Source organism: Epinephelus fuscoguttatus, linkage group LG11 (genome assembly GCF_011397635.1).
Source record: "Epinephelus fuscoguttatus linkage group LG11, E.fuscoguttatus.final_Chr_v1".
Taxonomy (NCBI): Eukaryota; Metazoa; Chordata; class Actinopteri; order Perciformes; family Serranidae; genus Epinephelus; species Epinephelus fuscoguttatus.
Genome location: NC_064762.1, coordinates 22,298,288 through 22,317,641, shown reverse-complemented (window position 1 = coordinate 22,317,641; position 19,354 = coordinate 22,298,288). Strand labels below are relative to the sequence as shown.

Sequence of the window (19,354 nt, the reverse complement as noted above, 5' to 3'; positions counted from 1 at the left end):
TTCTTAATATTTTGGATAGCTTTTGGAGTACTTCACAATCGTCTTGCTGAACTCATTAGTCTGGATCTTGGGAAATCCGTGCCTCATAGAAACTTTACACCGTGTCCTAAAAGCAAGCATTGCCCTCTGTTGATACTGAATCCATAAAATCTGCACTTTTGTCACGTCATGCAAAGAAACCACGTACTTATCAGCTGTGCACTTAATAGGAGACCTAACCACTGAAAAGACAAGTACTTGCTGTCTTTCTACATTTATACTTTTCAATCAGAGAACACATGTTTTATATTGTGATATTTAACTCCTCATGTAGAATGAACAAAGGAGCCATTTCTCATTCATTGTGGAGATTTCAAAGAGAGAGACAGGAATGAATGTAATCTGGGCATCCAACACAAGTCCAGCAGTATGTCGCTCACAGCTAACTCGGACATCTCAATAGCAAACAGTGCAATCAAACTGATGTTGTCAATCATGCTTGCTCACGTCATATTCAATTAGACACAGTGTTTGATCAAATAAAACAAAACATATAAAGTAATCTCTTCAGGTAGCCTACTTTTAAAGATGGTTACTATATTCAGAAACAGTGACTGTAACAGAATAGTTACTCATATTTTATATTTTGAATACGTAACACTGTTACTGGGATTCTGTTCCTCTCCTGCCCTTTTCAGTAGTTCATAAATGTAAATGCTTGGAGCACCAGCCTTTAGAATCTCTTGTAGTAAAAGTGTTTTGAGAAAGAAATATGCTTTTGCTAGCAAGAGTGCAGTCTCTGAATCTATGGGCTATCGGCAACGGCCAATATTTTGGGATATCCGCTGTAGCCAGTGGATATCTGGGCCATGACTTCCTCTGTCATGTGTCAGTTGTTTCGGCTAATCTCTCCAAACAGATAATCTGCATGTGAATTCAGATATCTGACGGTAGTCGATGGGTTAGATTGCATTTCAGGCCACTGCGTTCCACCTTTACCTGCCACTCAGATTTGATCTGTCAGTACACCATGGACTACATACGGACACCAGAACGCTCCTGATACCCAAATTATGCACTGTTTCCTACAGATTCTGCATTAATAAGCAGATATCTGTTTAAAGAGAGTAGCAGGAGTGCAACAAAAAACTTGTGGACTTGTAAGAGGTCATTTATTTTGGGTATTTTCAACATGAAACAATCTTGACTGAGTGAATCTGAGAAAGTACACTTGGATGTTCCCCATGTTAGTGTATTGTGATGACGTGTACTAATCTCCACCCTCATTAGGGTTTATGAGTTACAGATCAGCACAAGAAATATAAGAGGTGGATTTTTATAGTTAAGGCAAGGCAAGGTCTGCATTCATGGCATCCCAAAGGGCTTTGCATTACACATTAATGTCACCACTATTATAGTTTTCAAGAACTCCTGATGTTTCCAATGGCCGAAATCAACTTATCAATTTTGCTCTTACCTGACAGAATAAGATCACGTCCAGTGGGTAATGAGGAAATGTGTTTTGACAGTTAATAAAAGGTCCAGTTCAGTTTATTTTGTTTGGCAGGTTTGTTGATGTTAGACTCATTGGCCAGGTCTCTTCTATGAGAAATGACTTCCAGTGATGGTTAGTGGTGTTGCTCAGTGTGGACCCACAGTTAAGGGCTCTTGGTTAATCAAGAGGGTTGATCTTGGATTAAACAGGGTGCTGTTAAACATTTAAATCTGACATTGGGACAGGCAGTCAGCGTTGGCCTCCCCTGTCTGCTCTGCTGTGCCGCGGTGATGGTAGCTGATGCAGACGGGCTCTGGCTGACCTCCTCTGGCCCCGAGATCCTCCATGCCATGTTAATCCACGCCACACCACGAGTCAGCGGCTCCATCAGGTTGACCAGCCGGAACGCTGTGCCCTCAATGTGCCACCGCTGCTGTGACAGAGATACATAGACAGAGACAGAACAGGAGAGAGAGCAGGGGAAGGAAGGAGGAGGGAGCGGGGGAGGGGAGGAAGGGGCCACAGCAGGACACGTAACATAAACTGTAATCACAGGAGCACACACTTGCAAATAGAGCACACATTAGCACATGCAATCAATCAGTCTGCCCGGGTTGGCATTCAGGAGCATCCAGAGGTGCGTCAGGTGGAGTGACAAATGATATTTGGAGATAGAGTAGCAGAGGGGGGTCAAACAAATGATGCCCAGACTCAAGGACAAACAGATGAGGCAGGGGTGTGGACATGTGGGTGTCCTTGTGCGTCTTTACCTTTCCAGTATGAGTGAGTACTTTGGTATAGATTCATATATTTTGGCATGTCGTGTGTGTGTGGGTGTGGGGGTGTTAATGTGTTGAAGGCTGAGTGAGCCTCCCTCCCCGGGCTGTTGAGCCAGCTCTGCGTCTCTGCCCTCCAGCTACTTGTGTTGTAACAACCTTTGTCAATTTTACAAATTGTCACGGCTAAGAATAGCTAGGAGTCAATCAGATGGGTGACAGTGGGCTCAATTTCACAGCCAGGAGACAGTCAGGGGACAAACACACACACACACACACACACACACACACACACACACACACACACACACACACACACACACACAGGTCCAGCACCAATAAGCATTATAATAACTATAAGACATTTTTATTTGGATCGACTTGCTTATCACTCACATATTTGTAATTATTGTGCATGTGTGTAGGAACATACTTCTGCTGAGGGGTGCTGCACAGTATCACCGTACGCGCATGACTAGCGAACTACAGGAAAACTCCTCGGATGTAGTTCCATCAGCCGTTAGTCCAAAGAATGTGCCCTCTTTGCTGAACCTACCCACGTCCTCTTGTCAAATCATAACGTTGCATCTGCTCCATCATTAACTGCCATAAACTCCATCTTGATGGCCATGCCCTCGCAGTGGAAGTCCCTTGCGTCCAAGATATTTTATGGTTCTAAAAAGCAGCTCCAAAACAACTGTCTTGGCAAGTTCCTGGTCTTTCTCAGCCCATTCAATATGTCTACACTATTGATTAGCTCCGTTCTCTTCATACATCCGTGATTAGCTCCTGCTACTACAGCCCTGCTCGGGAGTGTTTTCCTAATCCCGCTCCTTCCTGCTCATGCTAAATTTCTGACCATAACCACCTGATCTATTCCTGCCCATTTCTGTAAGGTGTTGGTCAGCTCCCACCAGCACCCACAAACATTCTTGCCATACATGCCTGCACAATAGATTGACTTTCAAATAGGGGTGTAATGGTACACAAAAATCTCGGTTCGGTACGTACCTCGGTACACAAGTCACAGTTCGTTTTTTTTTTGGTACAGTAATGAAAAAAATAGACAACTATTAAATATCTTTTACTTATTGGTAACCTTATTAAAACATACCACCACAGCAGTTAACTCTTTTTACACAATTTTTGAATGAAACAAATATATATAAAATCCTGCTTTTTCACATTGTTTGAATGAAAATAGAAATATAAAAGTGAAAAATAAAATCCTGCTGTTTTTTTTAACACATTTTTTGAATGAAAAATATAAATATACATTTCTGCTTAAACAATTTTACTCAATTAAAATAAAAAGTATAGTGCAGCTGGTCAGATTTAAAGCCTGCTCAGATTCAGTTTTACTAGGAACTTACTTAGCTTTCCCACTTTGTTAAAGTGCAGTAAACAAAACATGCTTATATCTAAAGTGCAGCTTAAACAATTTTACTCAACTCCAGTGGCGTTGGTTATTTCTTTAGCGCAATGGTCAGGGAAACACTCTTTCTTTTTAAACGACGACGATATCGTAGTTTGCACCAGATTGCTTTTTCTAGTCGTGCCGGTTAACGGTCAAACTCGGGTGGTGTCGCTTTAGATGCGTTAGCATGTTAGACGTGTTTCCAAGTACATACCCGACCGCTGGTCTGCAGTGTCGGCACACTGCTTTTGTCTTGTCCACTTGTTTATTTCCATCTTCGTATTTTACCCTGAAACCAAAGTGTTCCCAAATGGAGGACTTAAGGTTTGCGGGTGGGTCTTCAGGTTCGTCAGGCTCACTTGCCATGTTGTCAAAATGCAAGAATGCGCTACATAAAGTGAAAGCGGAGATTTACAGGACTTGGTCCATCACTCAATTTTGTCCGTCAGGGAACTAGAAAATGATTCGGCTCGCAAAAACGGATTTAAAATAAAATAAAATAATATCCTGCGCCCAATAATTCGGTACAGGGTCGTGCCGAACCGAAACTCGCGTACCGAACGGTTCGACACAAATACATGTGCTGTTACGGCCCTACTATCAATGAATTCTTACTACAGTAATTCTGGTGTCCGTGGGATTCAGTGTTGTTATTATCTGTGTTATGCCTGAGAATTTCCTCCGACTTGTCCTGCTTTTCTTTTCTATTGCATTGTCCTTCTTCATCTTTTCCATTCCACTTATTGACATCTCCATCCTTAATGTTAATGAATCTCCTGGACCTGCATGGTTGTCTTCATTTGTTGTTGTTGTTGTTGTTGTTGTACCGCCAGCTCCCACCTGTGGTAAAAATAAAATAACCTGTTCCCGCGAGATTTTTGTTGGGTCCCACATGATTCCAATCCCAATGCAATCTTCTACCCCCTACCACAGATCCCTCTCTAAATTTAGCCTGTTGATAAACCAAGACAGATGACTTTAGAGTCATTTCCTGTCTCTGTGTCACGTGGGTTTTGCCACTGCCTCACCACCCTGTGTCTATTTATTCCAATGGATGATAAAAACGTGAGCACTGATTCACCCCATAGACACTGAAGTAAATATTGAACCCATTTTTCACAGGCCACATATCTCCCAAACATTTTGACACTAAAACATAATTTTTCAGACAGAAAAATCATGAGAAAGGTAACTTTGTGTGAGACCTGTCTCTGTCTCAGCAACACGCTCAAGAGATCTGGCAATAACTGAAATGATCTTGTATTCGGTTGATATCAGGCATTAAGTTAGACGATAGAAATAAGCAGCAAAATAAGAAAGAAACATTGAATTTGCACTGTATATTGTGTTGTATTGTTTTGAATCCTCCTTTATCTATCAACATGATGTCCACTACTCTTCAAACCAGGTGTGGGGATGCAAGGGAAGAAACGACTATACCCACTTAGGAGACTGGTGGTGTATAGGCCTACCATTCCATACAGTTGGCACAGCTCGTAATGTGTCATCTTTTGTTATAGAGCATCTTTGGTTTAGCTGACCCATAAGCTGACGCCGACCCTTGTAGGCCTACTTTGACCTGACATGATGACGTCATGTCAAAATGTCAGAAAGGAGAAATACATTAAATTCGCATTGGCACTATAGTTTGCTGTTAAAAGTTTAAATCAAATGTTCAGATAGCCCATTAGTTATGACCTAGGTGCGGATGTTTCCAGTCGCCTCACAGTCAGCTTTGGTGAATTTGTACAAAATCTAGGCTCTTACGTCTAATTTGCTCATCTTGGTGGTGCTTTTAGTGGTTGCCGTTGGACTGTGGTGGCGCATTCGCTGCAGGTCACTCATCAGGATGAGGAAATCAACTCACCAGTCAGTAAACTCGTCTTGCGAACTTCTAGCTAGCTAGCTGCTAGCAAGACATTGGACAGGCATTGCACAGGCATTGGAAAATTAACCGGACGACCTTCGTGCCACATCAGTTTCCAATGGGCTATCAGGAACAGTGATATCCTTTGATTCACAGAAACTTGGCTAAACTCTGGACAGCACCATTTAACCAGGAAGCTCATGTGAATCTGACAGAGGACAGGACTGTGGCTCGAGAATGAGAGGAGGTGTGTGTGTATTTTACAGTGAATAAGAACTGGTGTGACAGTGGGAATATGAAGTGCTGTCCTGTTTCTGCATTTCACCATTCAGAGGCGGCTGCAGAGTGACGCTGCCCATGTTCAGGAGGATCAACCATGCGGCTGTCTTGTTGGAATACGGGTGTGTAGACAGTCAAATCATTGCACAACCAAAAACCACGGATTATCAGAACCATCTGGAAACATGGACAGTTATAAAGCAGCAGCTATCAATGTAAGAAGACGCCAAAAAGAAGGACTAAATTACAGTGCACAGGTTAAAGGAGCTGGTGTAAGCAAGGTGTGCCTTGTATTATTCCATGTGACAAATAAATGATTGATGGTAAATTGATTGCCATCTATTTACAGACTGTAAATGTATGGGTGTAAGTGTAGTTTACATAGCAAGTAATTGAAACACATATGGGCAGTGCTTGTTTTGCCGCAGACGTTACCTTTGCTGTTTAAATATAAGAAGTCAGTGTGATCTGCAGTGTGGCCGGTACGGCTCAGAAAAAGGAAAAGAAACGGGAGAGGCGACTGTCAGCAATGGCAGATCTGAACCAGGATGACATTTATTCTGTAAATAAATACAGCGCTTGTGGGGTGGAGTGGTCTGCAGAATATTTTAAAGTGTGTATGTGTGTCTCTGAGGCGGCTGTGCATGTTGTTTAGTGGCTGTGAGTGGAATCATGAGAGTGGAACCCCTCGCTGAGCACTCAGAGCTCTCATCACGGTAGGGGTTTTGAAGAGGTGGGCTAGTCCACTCCGCCTCCTCCTCCTCCATCCCTCCATCCTTCCCTCTATCAGCTAACATGTTGAGAGGTGACCCCTTGAGAGCTTTCCTACATATGGACGAACCAACAACTCAGCTGTAATGGGCTCGACTCCATGCTACTACTGGGAGCGTGGAGATGGCCAAGACTCTCGTCTCCTCCCTGGATGGAGTGTGTGTGTGTAAGAAAGCAGGAGAAAGAAAGAAAGAGAGAGTGAGATTGAGTGCCCTGTACAAAGAGCGTGTATTATTAATGAAATCACCCTGGCAGATGGGTCTTATCTTGGAAGTGTCCCACAACCACAGAGATTTGCAGCTGGCTCACACACACATACACACGTACTCTTCCTCTCTCTTGTTAAGTGTGCCCCTGACAGTCTATCCTTTCTTTTTCTCACTCTTTTCACTCCGTGCCGCTCCCTCTCGTCCCGTCTTTCTCTCCGTATCCTCCTCTCTGTGCTCGTCTTTTATTCATAGAAAGATTTTGGCCCCGGCGTCCAGGCTTTCAGGCCAAAACTACTGCCATGTCCCCCCCTCCATCTCCCTCTGCCTCCCGCCTACCCTTCCCCCCATCCATTCCTTCCTCCGCCCGCATCAGGATTTGTCCACACCTCAAGCAGAAAGCCTTTATTCCAGGCTGACTACCTCTGGCCTGCAGTTTGAGGAAGAGCTTTATGTGTCGTAACCCCCTGCAGTAGAAAGAGACATAGATGGGTGTTAGAGATTAAAATGTTGCAGGCCCTTTCCCCTCTAATAGGCTTCCCTCAATTCAGAGCACACCCACCCAAATACAGCCAAGCACTCTATCTGCAGAGCAGCCAGTCATGCTGAAACACACATTTATGCACACACTCATATAAAAACACTCAGTCACATCTATACAAGCACACAGAAACACACTGTATGTGCATGCATGTGCACACATACACACACATATGTGCATATGCATGTAAATTCAGATGATGGCATGCAACAAATCCTCAGCTGCAGTTGAGCCAGAGACATTTTGATTATTCTGTATGCGTCTGACACACTTGGTTAGAGTTATTTCTGTGAATTAACAATTTGTGTCAGTCTCATTAATGCCATGGATGTATGCAGCTAGTTAGCTACGTAGTTAGATGACAGTTGCATTCTTCTTCCGTCTATAAAGCTCTGATTGGTTGATTGTTTTCACCAGCGGGAGGAAACGTCTTTGCTGTCAGTGGTCACAGCACCAGGCTTATTTGAATTACTGAGCGAACTGAGATTCAGAGGTCTAGTACCAGACAAGGACAGTAGACCCTTTGACACAAGAAATGCAGCACAAAGTGCTTTACAATAAGGAGCGTATAAACACTGCAGTGTGAGTGCTTCACATGAAAATAGACAGAATGAACATAAAACAACTGATTTATAAAATCATAGAATTTTAAAACTATAAATCATAAAATCAAGTACGATTTTAAGAGTTGCAGCAGCATGAGGTGTTAATAGGAAGTAAAAGCGTGAAAAGAAAGTTTCAGACCTGTATCAGGATAGTCAGAGCTAGTTAAAGGCCAAAGTGAACAGAGACGTTTTTAGCTTTCTTTTAAAGTATTTTGCGAGCTGGCTTCCCTGATATCTATAGGTAGTGTGTTCCATGGCTTTGGGGTGTAACTGATAAAGGCTGCATCCCTGATCTTCTTTCTGCTGTTGCAGGGAACCTCTAATAAACCAGCAGCAGATGATCACAGTGTTTTAGGAGGCAAATAGTTAACAAGGGAGTTAGCAATGTAGACGATGAGGAATTGTTCTTACTGTAATCAACGCATCAGGCAGATCACAAACATGTTGATTCTGAACGTATCAGCAAAATGTTCACTGCCTTGCAGTACACTCTGTACTCATAGTGACTACAGGATTTTTTCTTTCTTACCTTTTTAATTAAAATTTAACCAAAGGCACAATCTTTCCCTTACCTTAACCAAAGTGCTTTTGTTGCCCAAACCTAACCACAGACAGCAGTCTGGTGTCACTGTCTCACACTTTGTGTGTGTCTGCTATCTACCCTGTGAATACAGCGTGATACATAAATGTAGTGTTTAATCAAAAGAAACATTGTGTCTGAACATTACCCAGGCAGCCATTACGTTGTCACCACAGTGTAATTATGAATGCAATTCAGTGGTATACAGACATGATCTCTAGGAGACTGGGTTGGTGTACACGCTTACGTATTATATTCACATACAATATATACTAGTATATACCGAACATAAATGTGTATATGCATGTGTGAAAAAAATGGAAATGTATTCGCATATTTATATATGGTTGTGGTACAGTGGTTAGCACTGTTGACTCACAGCAAGAGGGTTTCAGGTTCAAACCCATCAGTCGGCTGTGGCCCTTCCGTATGGAGTTTGTATGATGTCACCATATCAGTGTTGGTTTTATCAGGGTTCTCCAAAAACATGCAGGTTAAGTGGTGACTCTAAATTGTCTGTAGGTGTGAATGTGCGCGTTAATGTCTGTCTCTATGTGTCAGCCCTGTGATAGTCTGGTGACCTGTCCAGGGTGTACCCTGCCTCTCACCCAGTGACAGCTGGGATAGGCTCCGACCACCCAAAGCGCTTTTACGCTACATGCCACATTCACACACATTCAGACACCCGTGGCCAAGGCTATCATACATGGTGCCACCTGCTCACCACCGTATACGTTACTGAGAGCAGGCTATATAACAGAAACGCGTCTCTGCTCAGTATGCACAAATGTCTATTCATGTACAGTATACCTACAGTTATACAAATGGTACATATATACTGTACATACACACATATATATATATACAACTCTAGAGATACATACATATGCATCTATATTTAAACATACACACATACATAGCTGTAAGAGAACTTGAGAAACTCCAGATTCTTTACTCACATAGGAGCCACATATATAATGATATCTGTGGTGACGCACACAGCATGTGGGCTGGGTATCACTGCGTGTGCACACTACATGTGTTGTGCAAAGTGTACACACAGCGATACAATACAAAAATACACACAGACACATATACAGCATGTAAATATATTCAAATACATACACAGGCTTACTGTACACATTCATATAGTGTACATAAATGCTGCAGATGTGGCAGATGTGATAAATACGTTTTGTGTTTCTTGACATGGACATACACGCACTGATGAATACACAGATCACATCACGCCTCACAGATGAACATACAACTGCACGTAACCTCCTCAAAAATGTCCAGTCAACAACATATTGCTGCCTTCGCACAGAAATGGCATCCCCGATAGTGACAAAACACAAACACAAACATTCACCGGCGCGCACACACACAAACTCTCACACGCTCACGATGAACAACACAGCAACTAGAGGCTTCAGGCAGGAGGGGTTGCCTAGGAAACGGTGGGAAGGAACCCTAGTTATTTGTGTTGAGCATATTTTCATTTGGGCTGAAACAGAGAGGCATAAAAACCCCAGGAGAGGGAGAGAGGTGATTTGTCCTGACAGCTCCTTTACTCTCCCGAGGTGTAACACAGACACACACAAACACATAAACGGACCAATGCACATGCATGAACACAATCACACACACACACACACACACACACACACACACACACATAGACACATGCAGAGATGCCAAAAAAAAAAAAAAAAACTCCCTCCCAAGCACATCAAGAGACGTAAATCACTCGTGCCATCACAGGAATGTCAGCGCAGTGTGTGTGTGTGTAGATGTGTGTGTGGTGCACAAGTTAGCGGATGCTCTGAGTAGCCCTGCATGTGCAGCGTTTCATGAAAAATAACTTCTTAAATGATTCTTCCTGACTCCTCTGCCTCTTTTGTCAGCAGCAGACAGCTTCCCTCTGACTTCCACGCCTCGTCTCCGTGCATGCTCGCTGCAGTATTTTGGTGTTGTCTTGCTTTAAACGTGTCTCTCCGCTCTGCTCCGCTGCACAGTTTAAACCCGAGCAAAGCTGATGGATTTGGTGAATGATATTTTCAGGGGTGTGTAGAATTTCTTCTTTGTAACCAAGTGTGTGAAGAGCGAGAGTTTTCCGTGTGGTTAAAAGCATCAGAGAGGCAGAGGAGGGGGGAGGAAAGAAAGAAAAAAACAGCGGATGCTTTAATGTTCACAGAGTTCATGGGTATTTGTCAGAGGGAGGGTATCATGGCGTTTAAGTGGCTGACGCGGAGGGGAAACATGATGCAGTAGTCTCCCAAAAATAGCGCTTCTTAAAAAAAGAAAAGGGTTACATAAGGGTGTCTGTGCAGAGCCTTCACCTTGAGCCTGGGGTTGTTCTTTTTGGGGTGTCATACCCGGTCTGGCCACAGGAGGTCGCCATGGATCGCTGTTTAGCAGCAGCAGCAGCTCTGTCCTTGTCAGAGCTCCCTCTTCAGTGGGCCGTCCTGTGGAAAATCCTTACAGGAGGGGATGTTCAAGGGCATCCTCTCTCTCCTCCTTACTCGCTCTTATACTCCTATGTCTCTCCCTTTTTCCTGCCTCCCTCAACTGCCTTTTTCTCTGTCGTATTTTTCCCGCATCTGCTAGGTCTCTGTCGCCTGCTCTCTTTTCTCTTCGTCAGTGTTTTCACAGGCCTGCATTGTCTTAAATGACAGATGTAGGGTTACTTTAAAGGTCTTGTTTGCTGCCAGACCAGGAACTGAAGAACAGACATTTTTAGTGAGACAAAGGCCACATTTTCGGACTTTGGGGTGCATGTTTGGGGTTTTGTAGGGGGGTATTTTCTGCCTTATCATTCTGAGAAAGAAAGAGGTGAGCCCACAGTATCCCAGGTCTGTCACTTACCCTGCTGAAACACTTGTGGCAGCAGGGTGGTGCATATAGCAGTGTCGTAGTCAAGCTCACCCAGACCTAGTCATGACCAAGACCTGAGTGTATCGAGAGGAGACTGAGTCAGGACCAAGACCAGATCAGTGCATGACACACTTATGATAAAATGTGGATCATGCACACCATAGGCGCTCCTCAAACTGCTCTGAAAGATCCACATTCACATAAAAACCCACTTAAAACAAATCAAGATTCCTCTTCATTCACCTCTTATGATATACAGTAACGAATATGTGTGCATTTTTTATTTTTATTTATTTTATTTAACCCATATTTAACCAGGTAAGTCCCATTGAGATCAACAATCTGAACCACACAATAAAAAACATAAAAAAATACACCGTAAAATGTAGAAATATTAGAACACCTACACACAATGACAAGACCCAACCGATTCATTCATCCTTGTACTCATGAGAGCATTAAAATCAGGCAGAGGGAACAATTCACGTAGTTTCAAATCTGTTTATAAGTGTATCATTAGAAACGTCTCGATAAAATAATCAGAAGGCATTGCAGGGGTGGATCTTATGTGTGTGAATTTTCCTGTTTTTTTTTTCTATGAGCAAACTAAAACAGTGATATCCCCCCAGTGGTGATCTTGATTGGTCCTGAAATAAGACTCCTAAAAGTCCTCGTTGTCCAAGACAAGACTGAGTCAAAATGTGGTTGAGTCTGAGAGCTTCAAAAAGTGGTCTGGAGTACGACAACCCCGACACATAGACAGAAGAAAGACTTCCCATCAACTGGTCATCCTGAGTTTAAGCTCTCCGCTCACTGAGTGAATATCTACAGTTCCTTAGCTGACCCTTTGAACCTCGCTGTAGAAAAGGAGGTAGACAGAAGAGGATTTTCTTACAGGGATCAATAAAGTATCTTCTCTGGAACGTAACATTAATAACTGTATCTCTGATCTAATGATTGTCTTCTTCCTCAGGTTGGGGGGTATGATCACGGCCTACAAGATAGTGCCGGATGAGATTGACGAAATCAAGGTACGTAATCTATTAATATGTTATCTGCTGTGTCTGTCTGTCTGTCTGTCTTTTTATAAATGATGATAGTGTTTGTAATAACAATTAATGGTGTGTTTGTGTATGTGTGTGTGAACAGGAGACGCTGGTGGACTGGTGCGATGAGAAGGAACTTAACCTCATCCTAACCACCGGAGGCACTGGCTTCGCCCCGAGAGACGTCACACCAGAGGTAGGTTTAAAGAAGTATTTCACTGGTGGAAAGATGGCCTTTTAATCAAACTTGGATGACTATGCATTAGAAAGACACAAATACTTTTGAAAATCTGTGGTCAACAAGGAGAAAACCTACATCTACAAGAATGCACTGTGCCGCACCAGACCAATAAACACTCCCGATGGTGGGAGTAATGTGAACATGTCCATTTGAAACCATAGTGACTAGCTAGCAAGAAACAATCTCATATTACAGTTAAACAGGAAGCTAAAATGTGTTCCTGAAATCATTTCAGGCAAGAAATAGGCAACTCAGTAACAGGAACTGTGGAAAGTGAAACTGTGAAATGTGGAAGTACAGCCTGTAGTATGAACAACAGCCTGAGATCCAATGAAACCCTGCCAGATGACATAAATTATGCCCCCTGGCAAAAGGTGGGATATCTAGGCACTGATTGGGTAAAGAGAAATTTACCACATTTCATTTACACATACGACCCACATTGTTTTGATACAGAGCTGGTTGAAAATTGATGTAGTATCCCTTCAAATGTGTTCTGACTGGAACTCTGACTGGAATTGCTTGTTGAATACATCATGACTAGTCTATACCCATTGAGTGCACAGTTGCCCACGTAGTTTCACATGGTTTGTGAGGAAATTGCAGATTAAATAGTCAACTCAACCCATTAAGAGGAGCAATGTATTCAGACAGAGTTTTTGTGAATTTGATAGTATGATTGCTTTATTGAAAGTACAGTAGTACCATTGCCAATAGTGGGATAGTTAGTGGCCTAAAACTGTACATTAGTAGTTGAGGTAGCACGCTGAAAGGCAGATAGTTGAAGTGTTTATATGTTGTATTGACTTAAAAGTGGGCCGCACTGGTAGAATGACTGACTGACTAACACACTGACAGTTTCCGTGATGATGTACAGCATACCATACCATGACTTAGTCATACCAAAAATTAGAAAAACAAACAAACATTGGGCCACAGGGGGAGCCACAGCCATCGGTCGCATTTTAGCCATTTTTAAGCACTTTTCTGTTGTTATAGCGCCACCCAGTTGCCAATTAGAGTTAAATTTCTCCAGTCACCTTGAGGCGTCCTGTTCTACATATCTACCAAGTTTAGTAAAAATCTATATGGCAGTTAGGCCTAGATAAGAAATTAGCTCCCTAGTGCCCCCATTTTGTTTGATGGGGTCAATAATGGAGGGGTCCCCTCAGATTATGTGTGGTCATATGCCTACAAAGTTGTGTGGTGATCGGTGAAACTCTTGAGATGTTATACACCTTTATGTGATGAGCCATGCCCTCCGCAATATTCATTGGCTTATAGAAGCTCAGTTTTGGTAAGTTTTCCAACTTTTGCCAAGAGGGAACTTTAGATATTGGTCCCTAGATTATGTTCACTGAGTTTCATGCAGATCGGTCAAACTTCCTAGGAAGAGATCGATTTGAAGTGTTTTTCAAAAAATTCAAAATGGCGGAAAATCTATATAATCAGAAGTTATGGGTTCTTGAGGCAAATTTGTTCCTCGTGAGGAGAGGCATCTCTGTGCAAAGTTTCATGTCTCTATGACATACAGGGCATGAGATATGCCCATTCAAAGTTTGCAATTTCAGTCGGTTGCTATAGCGCCCCCTTTGGCCAATTGATGTAATATTGTTTTATTTGCATCCTCCCATGACCCTCTACCACTGTGCCAAATTTCACATGACCAAGTCAGTGAGGAGAAAAACGTGGAACAGACACACACACCCACAGAGACACAGTTTTCGTCATTATATAGTAAGATATACTCTAGTGATGGCCTAGCTGGCTCAAAGGAGCGACAGAGAACAATGTTCTAGGTTGTGTTTTGTATTGATGTATATTCATAAGGATGCAAACTATATAATGAAGCTTGAGAGCTGTAATAGCTAGCAACATGTTACATAAGAATCAACGAGGACAGCGTGGGGTGAAATATGGTCACTGTTTTGGTCTGGGGTCATGTAAGGGTAGTAGTGTTACACAACCGCAGTACAAGTATGCTGATTTTTTTGTGTGTGACTGAGAGAAAGAGGCTGTTGAAAGGTAGATGTCTCTACCAGTTGCTGCTTGTGCTTGATTCAGAGAACCTCAGACTGCTTTTGCTGATTACGCACATGTGTTGCAGCACTGATTAACACACAGTGTAATTAGCCCCGCGGCCGCATGAGAAATAAAGAGGCAGGAGTTAGATCCTTATTGATTCACTTTTTTTGAAGAAGATATGGGATCATGTAGCAGGCAATTCAGAGATAATGGGTGTCAGGTGTCAGTGTGTGTGTTCTCGCCGATGATAATAGATAAATACAGGAGAGGAGGTCTACACACAACATCAGGTTTCTTTATTGACGCTAAAGTTTCAAAAATTATCTCACTTCAGTCCGGTGAAGTAAATATTTCTGATTTCGACCCCATATTATGAAGGTTGTGTAGACTGTTCTGTCTTCACCGTATTGATTCTGGGGATTTCTTTATAGTAAAACTGCTGTTACTCCAGATTTTGTGCGATATGTTAATTAATATCTTTAAAGGTTCTGTATGTAGGCAGCACGGTGGTGTGGTGGTTAGCACTCTCGCCTCACAGCAAGAGGGTTGCCGGTTCGATCCTGGGCGTGGGAGCCCTTCTGTGTGGAGTTTGCATGTTCTCCCCGTGTCAGCGTGGGTTCTCTCCGGGCACTCCGGCTTCCTCCCACAGTCCAAAGACATGCAGATTGGGGACTAGGTTAATTGGTGACTCTAAATTGTCCATAGGTGGGAATGTGAGCGTGAATGGTTGTCTGTCTCTATGTGTCAGCCCTGTGATAGTCTGGCGACCTATCCAGGGTGTACCCTGCCTCTCGCCCGATGTCAGCTGGGATAGGCTCCAGCCCCCTGCGACCCTCAAGAGGATAAAGCGGTTCTGTATGTGACATTCAGAACGCTACAGGCATTTGCACAATGAATCCGTTTTTGTTTTGTTTTTTTTTCTGTCTGAAATTGTCTAAAAATAAACACAACTTCACGTTGTGTCAATCATGTTTGCGAAAACTTTAGTCCATCATTAAAATTCTCTAAAGAGGTTAGATTTTTGGCATTTCTTGCATCTGTCACAGCCTTAAGAAACGTTTGACCAAGAATCAGCGAAGGAAATATGGTGGCGGGACACAACCACAACAAGACAGAGGAACACGGCGCACAGAATCATTTCATAACTGAGACAGCTCACTGTCAGCAGGTCAGATAGTGATATTCAGGTGGATGATGATGAAGAGGAGGAGGATGTGGACCACACAGAATGTGGAGGACAGCTCCGCCCCTTCATGCAGCTGTAGTGCCAAATGAAAGACAAAAAGCATCCCAAAAAAACGGACTCAGTGTGCAAAGGCCTTAAAATAGCAGCAAAGAACTATCTGCTACGTAAAGATGTAGTGGGGTAATGGCGTCCTGAGCAGAGAAGGAAGTCGCTCTCCCCCTCTGTGTGTGTTGTAATCTGAGCTTCTCTGTTTGTTGTTTCAGTCGCCAGTTGGGCCATGTGTGTATGATGATGCATGTAAGTCCCTGTGTGTGTATTCCATTGGCTAGCTAATTGCCTCTGCTTTACACTGTGGTTACAGGGGGTTACCGGTGCTAACAGCAACAGCGTCCTAAAGAAAGTGTATCGCCCACCCTTCCGTTCCCCCTAGGTTAAAGCCATTAGCTCTGTCAGCACTTTTGTCGTTGTTAGCACTGTTCGTGCTGTCACCACTGTTTGCTGCTAGGCCCCAGCAAAGCTACCTCCATGTTGAAAGCATTGTACAGAAAAATGTGGTTCAGACTCTGAATGATAAATATGCTGTGAATGTCCGTATCGGCACTCGACACTGAGATAACCTACAACCAAATAGTGCTCCATAGTGCTGCATTTTACCCTTATTTTACCCAAATCTAGAAGAAAAGACTATTTGCACATCAATCTGTGGTGTGGTAAAGTCAGCTGAGTGTATTTGATGGAGTTGGCAGTTCAGCGTTTTCTTACAAATACACACACACCACACACAGAGAGGCTACGGACAATTAGTTTGCCCTGCGCCTGTGATATTTAACGCGACTGAATGCTTCCATTCACATGATGGGTATTGGATGAAGTTGAAAACACAAAGGTATTAAATGAGATATACTACTGGTATCACTTTAAACATACTGGTGCTGGTACTGGTATTGTACTTTTTTAAATGAGACCCAGCCCTAATACACACATACCTGCATGCATATATGCAGCCTGCTGTACTGTGAAGGCAGAATCACACTGTACATACATGAAGAATCAAAAACCATAACATTAAGTAAAAACGCTTTTTTTGTCATTTACATCTCTATACTTTTGTTACATGCACTCAGCCACACACACACACACACACACACACACACACACACACACATACACATACACACACAGCCACACACATACACACACAAGCAATTTGGCAGGGGATGAGCTGTGGTTCTCAGCAGTATCATTGGTCCTCATCAATCATGGTAGACAGCAGCCTTCCTGGAAGGGGGGAGACACGTACACACTGTAGTCCCTGATAATACCTGCTATCTGATTCAACCCCGTGTGCTGGAGACAACGATATCTCTCTGTCTGTCTGTGTGTGTGTGTGACGGCTGTACAAGACACACATGACTGTGTTCTGTTTGAGCTGGAAGCAGGACAGAAGGAACAGATTACATGTCATGTCTTTATTCTAATAAAAGAGCTCTTTGTGTACTCTTTAAATATTAATGTTACTTTAATATTACCTCTCATTTTTTGTAGTCGTCTTACTACATGTTGCTTTATTCAACATTGCATCCATTAACAGAACATGACTGTAAAGTCCTTATCTGACCTGTGTTCTCCACGTCTACATCAGCAAGTCAAAATGGTTTTATCTTTGAAGTTGATTTTGGAGTATCTCTTTGTCTTTGTCCGTTTCTGTAATTAAACAGTGTAGTATTGAGTGATGCTACAAGTTGGAACGTCCCAGAAAGACCAGTTGTTCAACATATTTTGTACACAATGTGTGCTTGCATCATTTGTCAGATGGGATTTCATTACATACAAACCAGTAGGGATACTACTGACTACTACTACTGCAACTAGTTTGCCACATTGGTGTTATAAAGCCTCACTGCCACCAAACACTTTCAGTATAGTAACTTTGGAACCAAAAGTTACCCTTCAGACATGGTACCTAGACCCTAGCGTTTCCACCGCAAACAGTATTCTAAAATGTGGGTGCGGTTGTTGTCATTGTAACATTACAAGTTAAAATTCCACCTTAAAAGTCGCCGGCAGTCGCCCAGCGAATTAAGTTATTTTTTTTCTCCGACTCCAGCTGCTGTGAAAGGCAGCAAAACATCCTTTCATTTTATAGTTGCAGTCTCCTAATAAAACTCTCCACAGTATGAACAGTGGTTACATGAGCCTCAAAACCAGCCACAACTCAACCCTGAGTAGAGTGACTGTCTGCTATTGGCCAATCAACAGACTGCAGTGTTCACAGCTCCACCTTTTAGTTCCAGATCTGTGTGCTAGGTACCCCAACAGAGGGGGGACCAAAAATGGGGATGGTACGGAACGGTTCTATTGGTACCATCCACAACTTTTCACAGTGGAAACAGAAAAAACAGCGTACCAAACTGAACTGAACTGAACCGTACTGCTCAGGGGAAACAGGGCTAAATATTAGATTAGATAGAAATATGTCAAAGCACAGAAGCTAAAGACGATCTACCTCCTGTTTCACAGGGACTCTAATGTTTTGCACCAGCCTGTTTGTCATACGCGTTGATGTATTCCATTCCAACTGTGTATCGTATATTCTCTCTAAATTGTATAAAATGATGCTGGTTCGCTTCATCTTAAGACTCATCTACTGGCCCTATGATTTTTTGTACATTTGCAGATGATGTTTTGGTGTAAAGTAGCAAAGTTTAGTACAAATTTCACTCTGCCATGAGTGGGATTTCTCTTGAGACATTAGTTTTAAATACACAGGATGTGCTGTTAAGATCCAGAGTGCTGGGGGCGTCCTTCTCCCTGAGCCGAGCTTGCGCCTGACCACATGCCAAGTTCAGGACTAGGTGATACAATCCTTATCCTCGAGACACTGTTGTGAGACAGATGGTAACATTTCGGGGTTGGGTGGTTGGAGGAGCTAACGATTTCACCGGGGTCGTCAGGTGGGCACCTTCCTTCTTTGGTGTTTTGTTGATGAGGCCCACGACACCTCCAGAGGGCTCAGCAGCATCATCTGGCGTAAAAGCAGCACCTCATGTAAACTCACAACGACGTATTGGAAGTTGATCTTTTCCTGTTAGTGGCTATCTAACAGACGCATTCTTGATTTATTGCTTTTCTCATGCAAGTACATTGATTGCTGGTGATTAGCCCATGGCACAAGAAGCATGCAGGATGTATGGGAAGTCTTTGCTGTCATATTTAACAGTACTTAATTTACCTTTAAAAGGCATACATTTAGAATTGCATGCTTGCAAAGAACAAAATAGCATTCTCAGTCTGAGCTTTAGGACTGCATTGACCAGAGGAACCTTTTTATGATCATATTTTGCCATATTTCTTTGTCCTCCTGCTTCTCTTACCCCCCTCATAAATGTAATTAAGACCCTTTTTTCTGCCATTAGACAAACATGTTGTCCAAAACATACAGTTTACATTTCATCTGAATGCA

The 19,354-nt window shown here is 42.8% G+C and overlaps 1 protein-coding gene across 9 annotated transcripts in view; it reads left to right on the top strand.

Moving 5' to 3' along the window:
- Positions 1 to 19,354, top strand: part of gphnb (gephyrin b) — a 163,364-nt gene that overhangs the window by 53,417 nt on the left and 90,593 nt on the right. For all 9 annotated transcript variants that reach the window (XM_049590266.1, XM_049590269.1, XM_049590267.1 and 6 more), the window contains exons 3-4: positions 12,367 to 12,424; positions 12,543 to 12,635. In XM_049590266.1, coding sequence (XP_049446223.1) covers positions 12,367 to 12,424; positions 12,543 to 12,635 — 151 coding nt within the window. The remainder of the gene's footprint in view (positions 1 to 12,366; positions 12,425 to 12,542; positions 12,636 to 19,354) is intronic.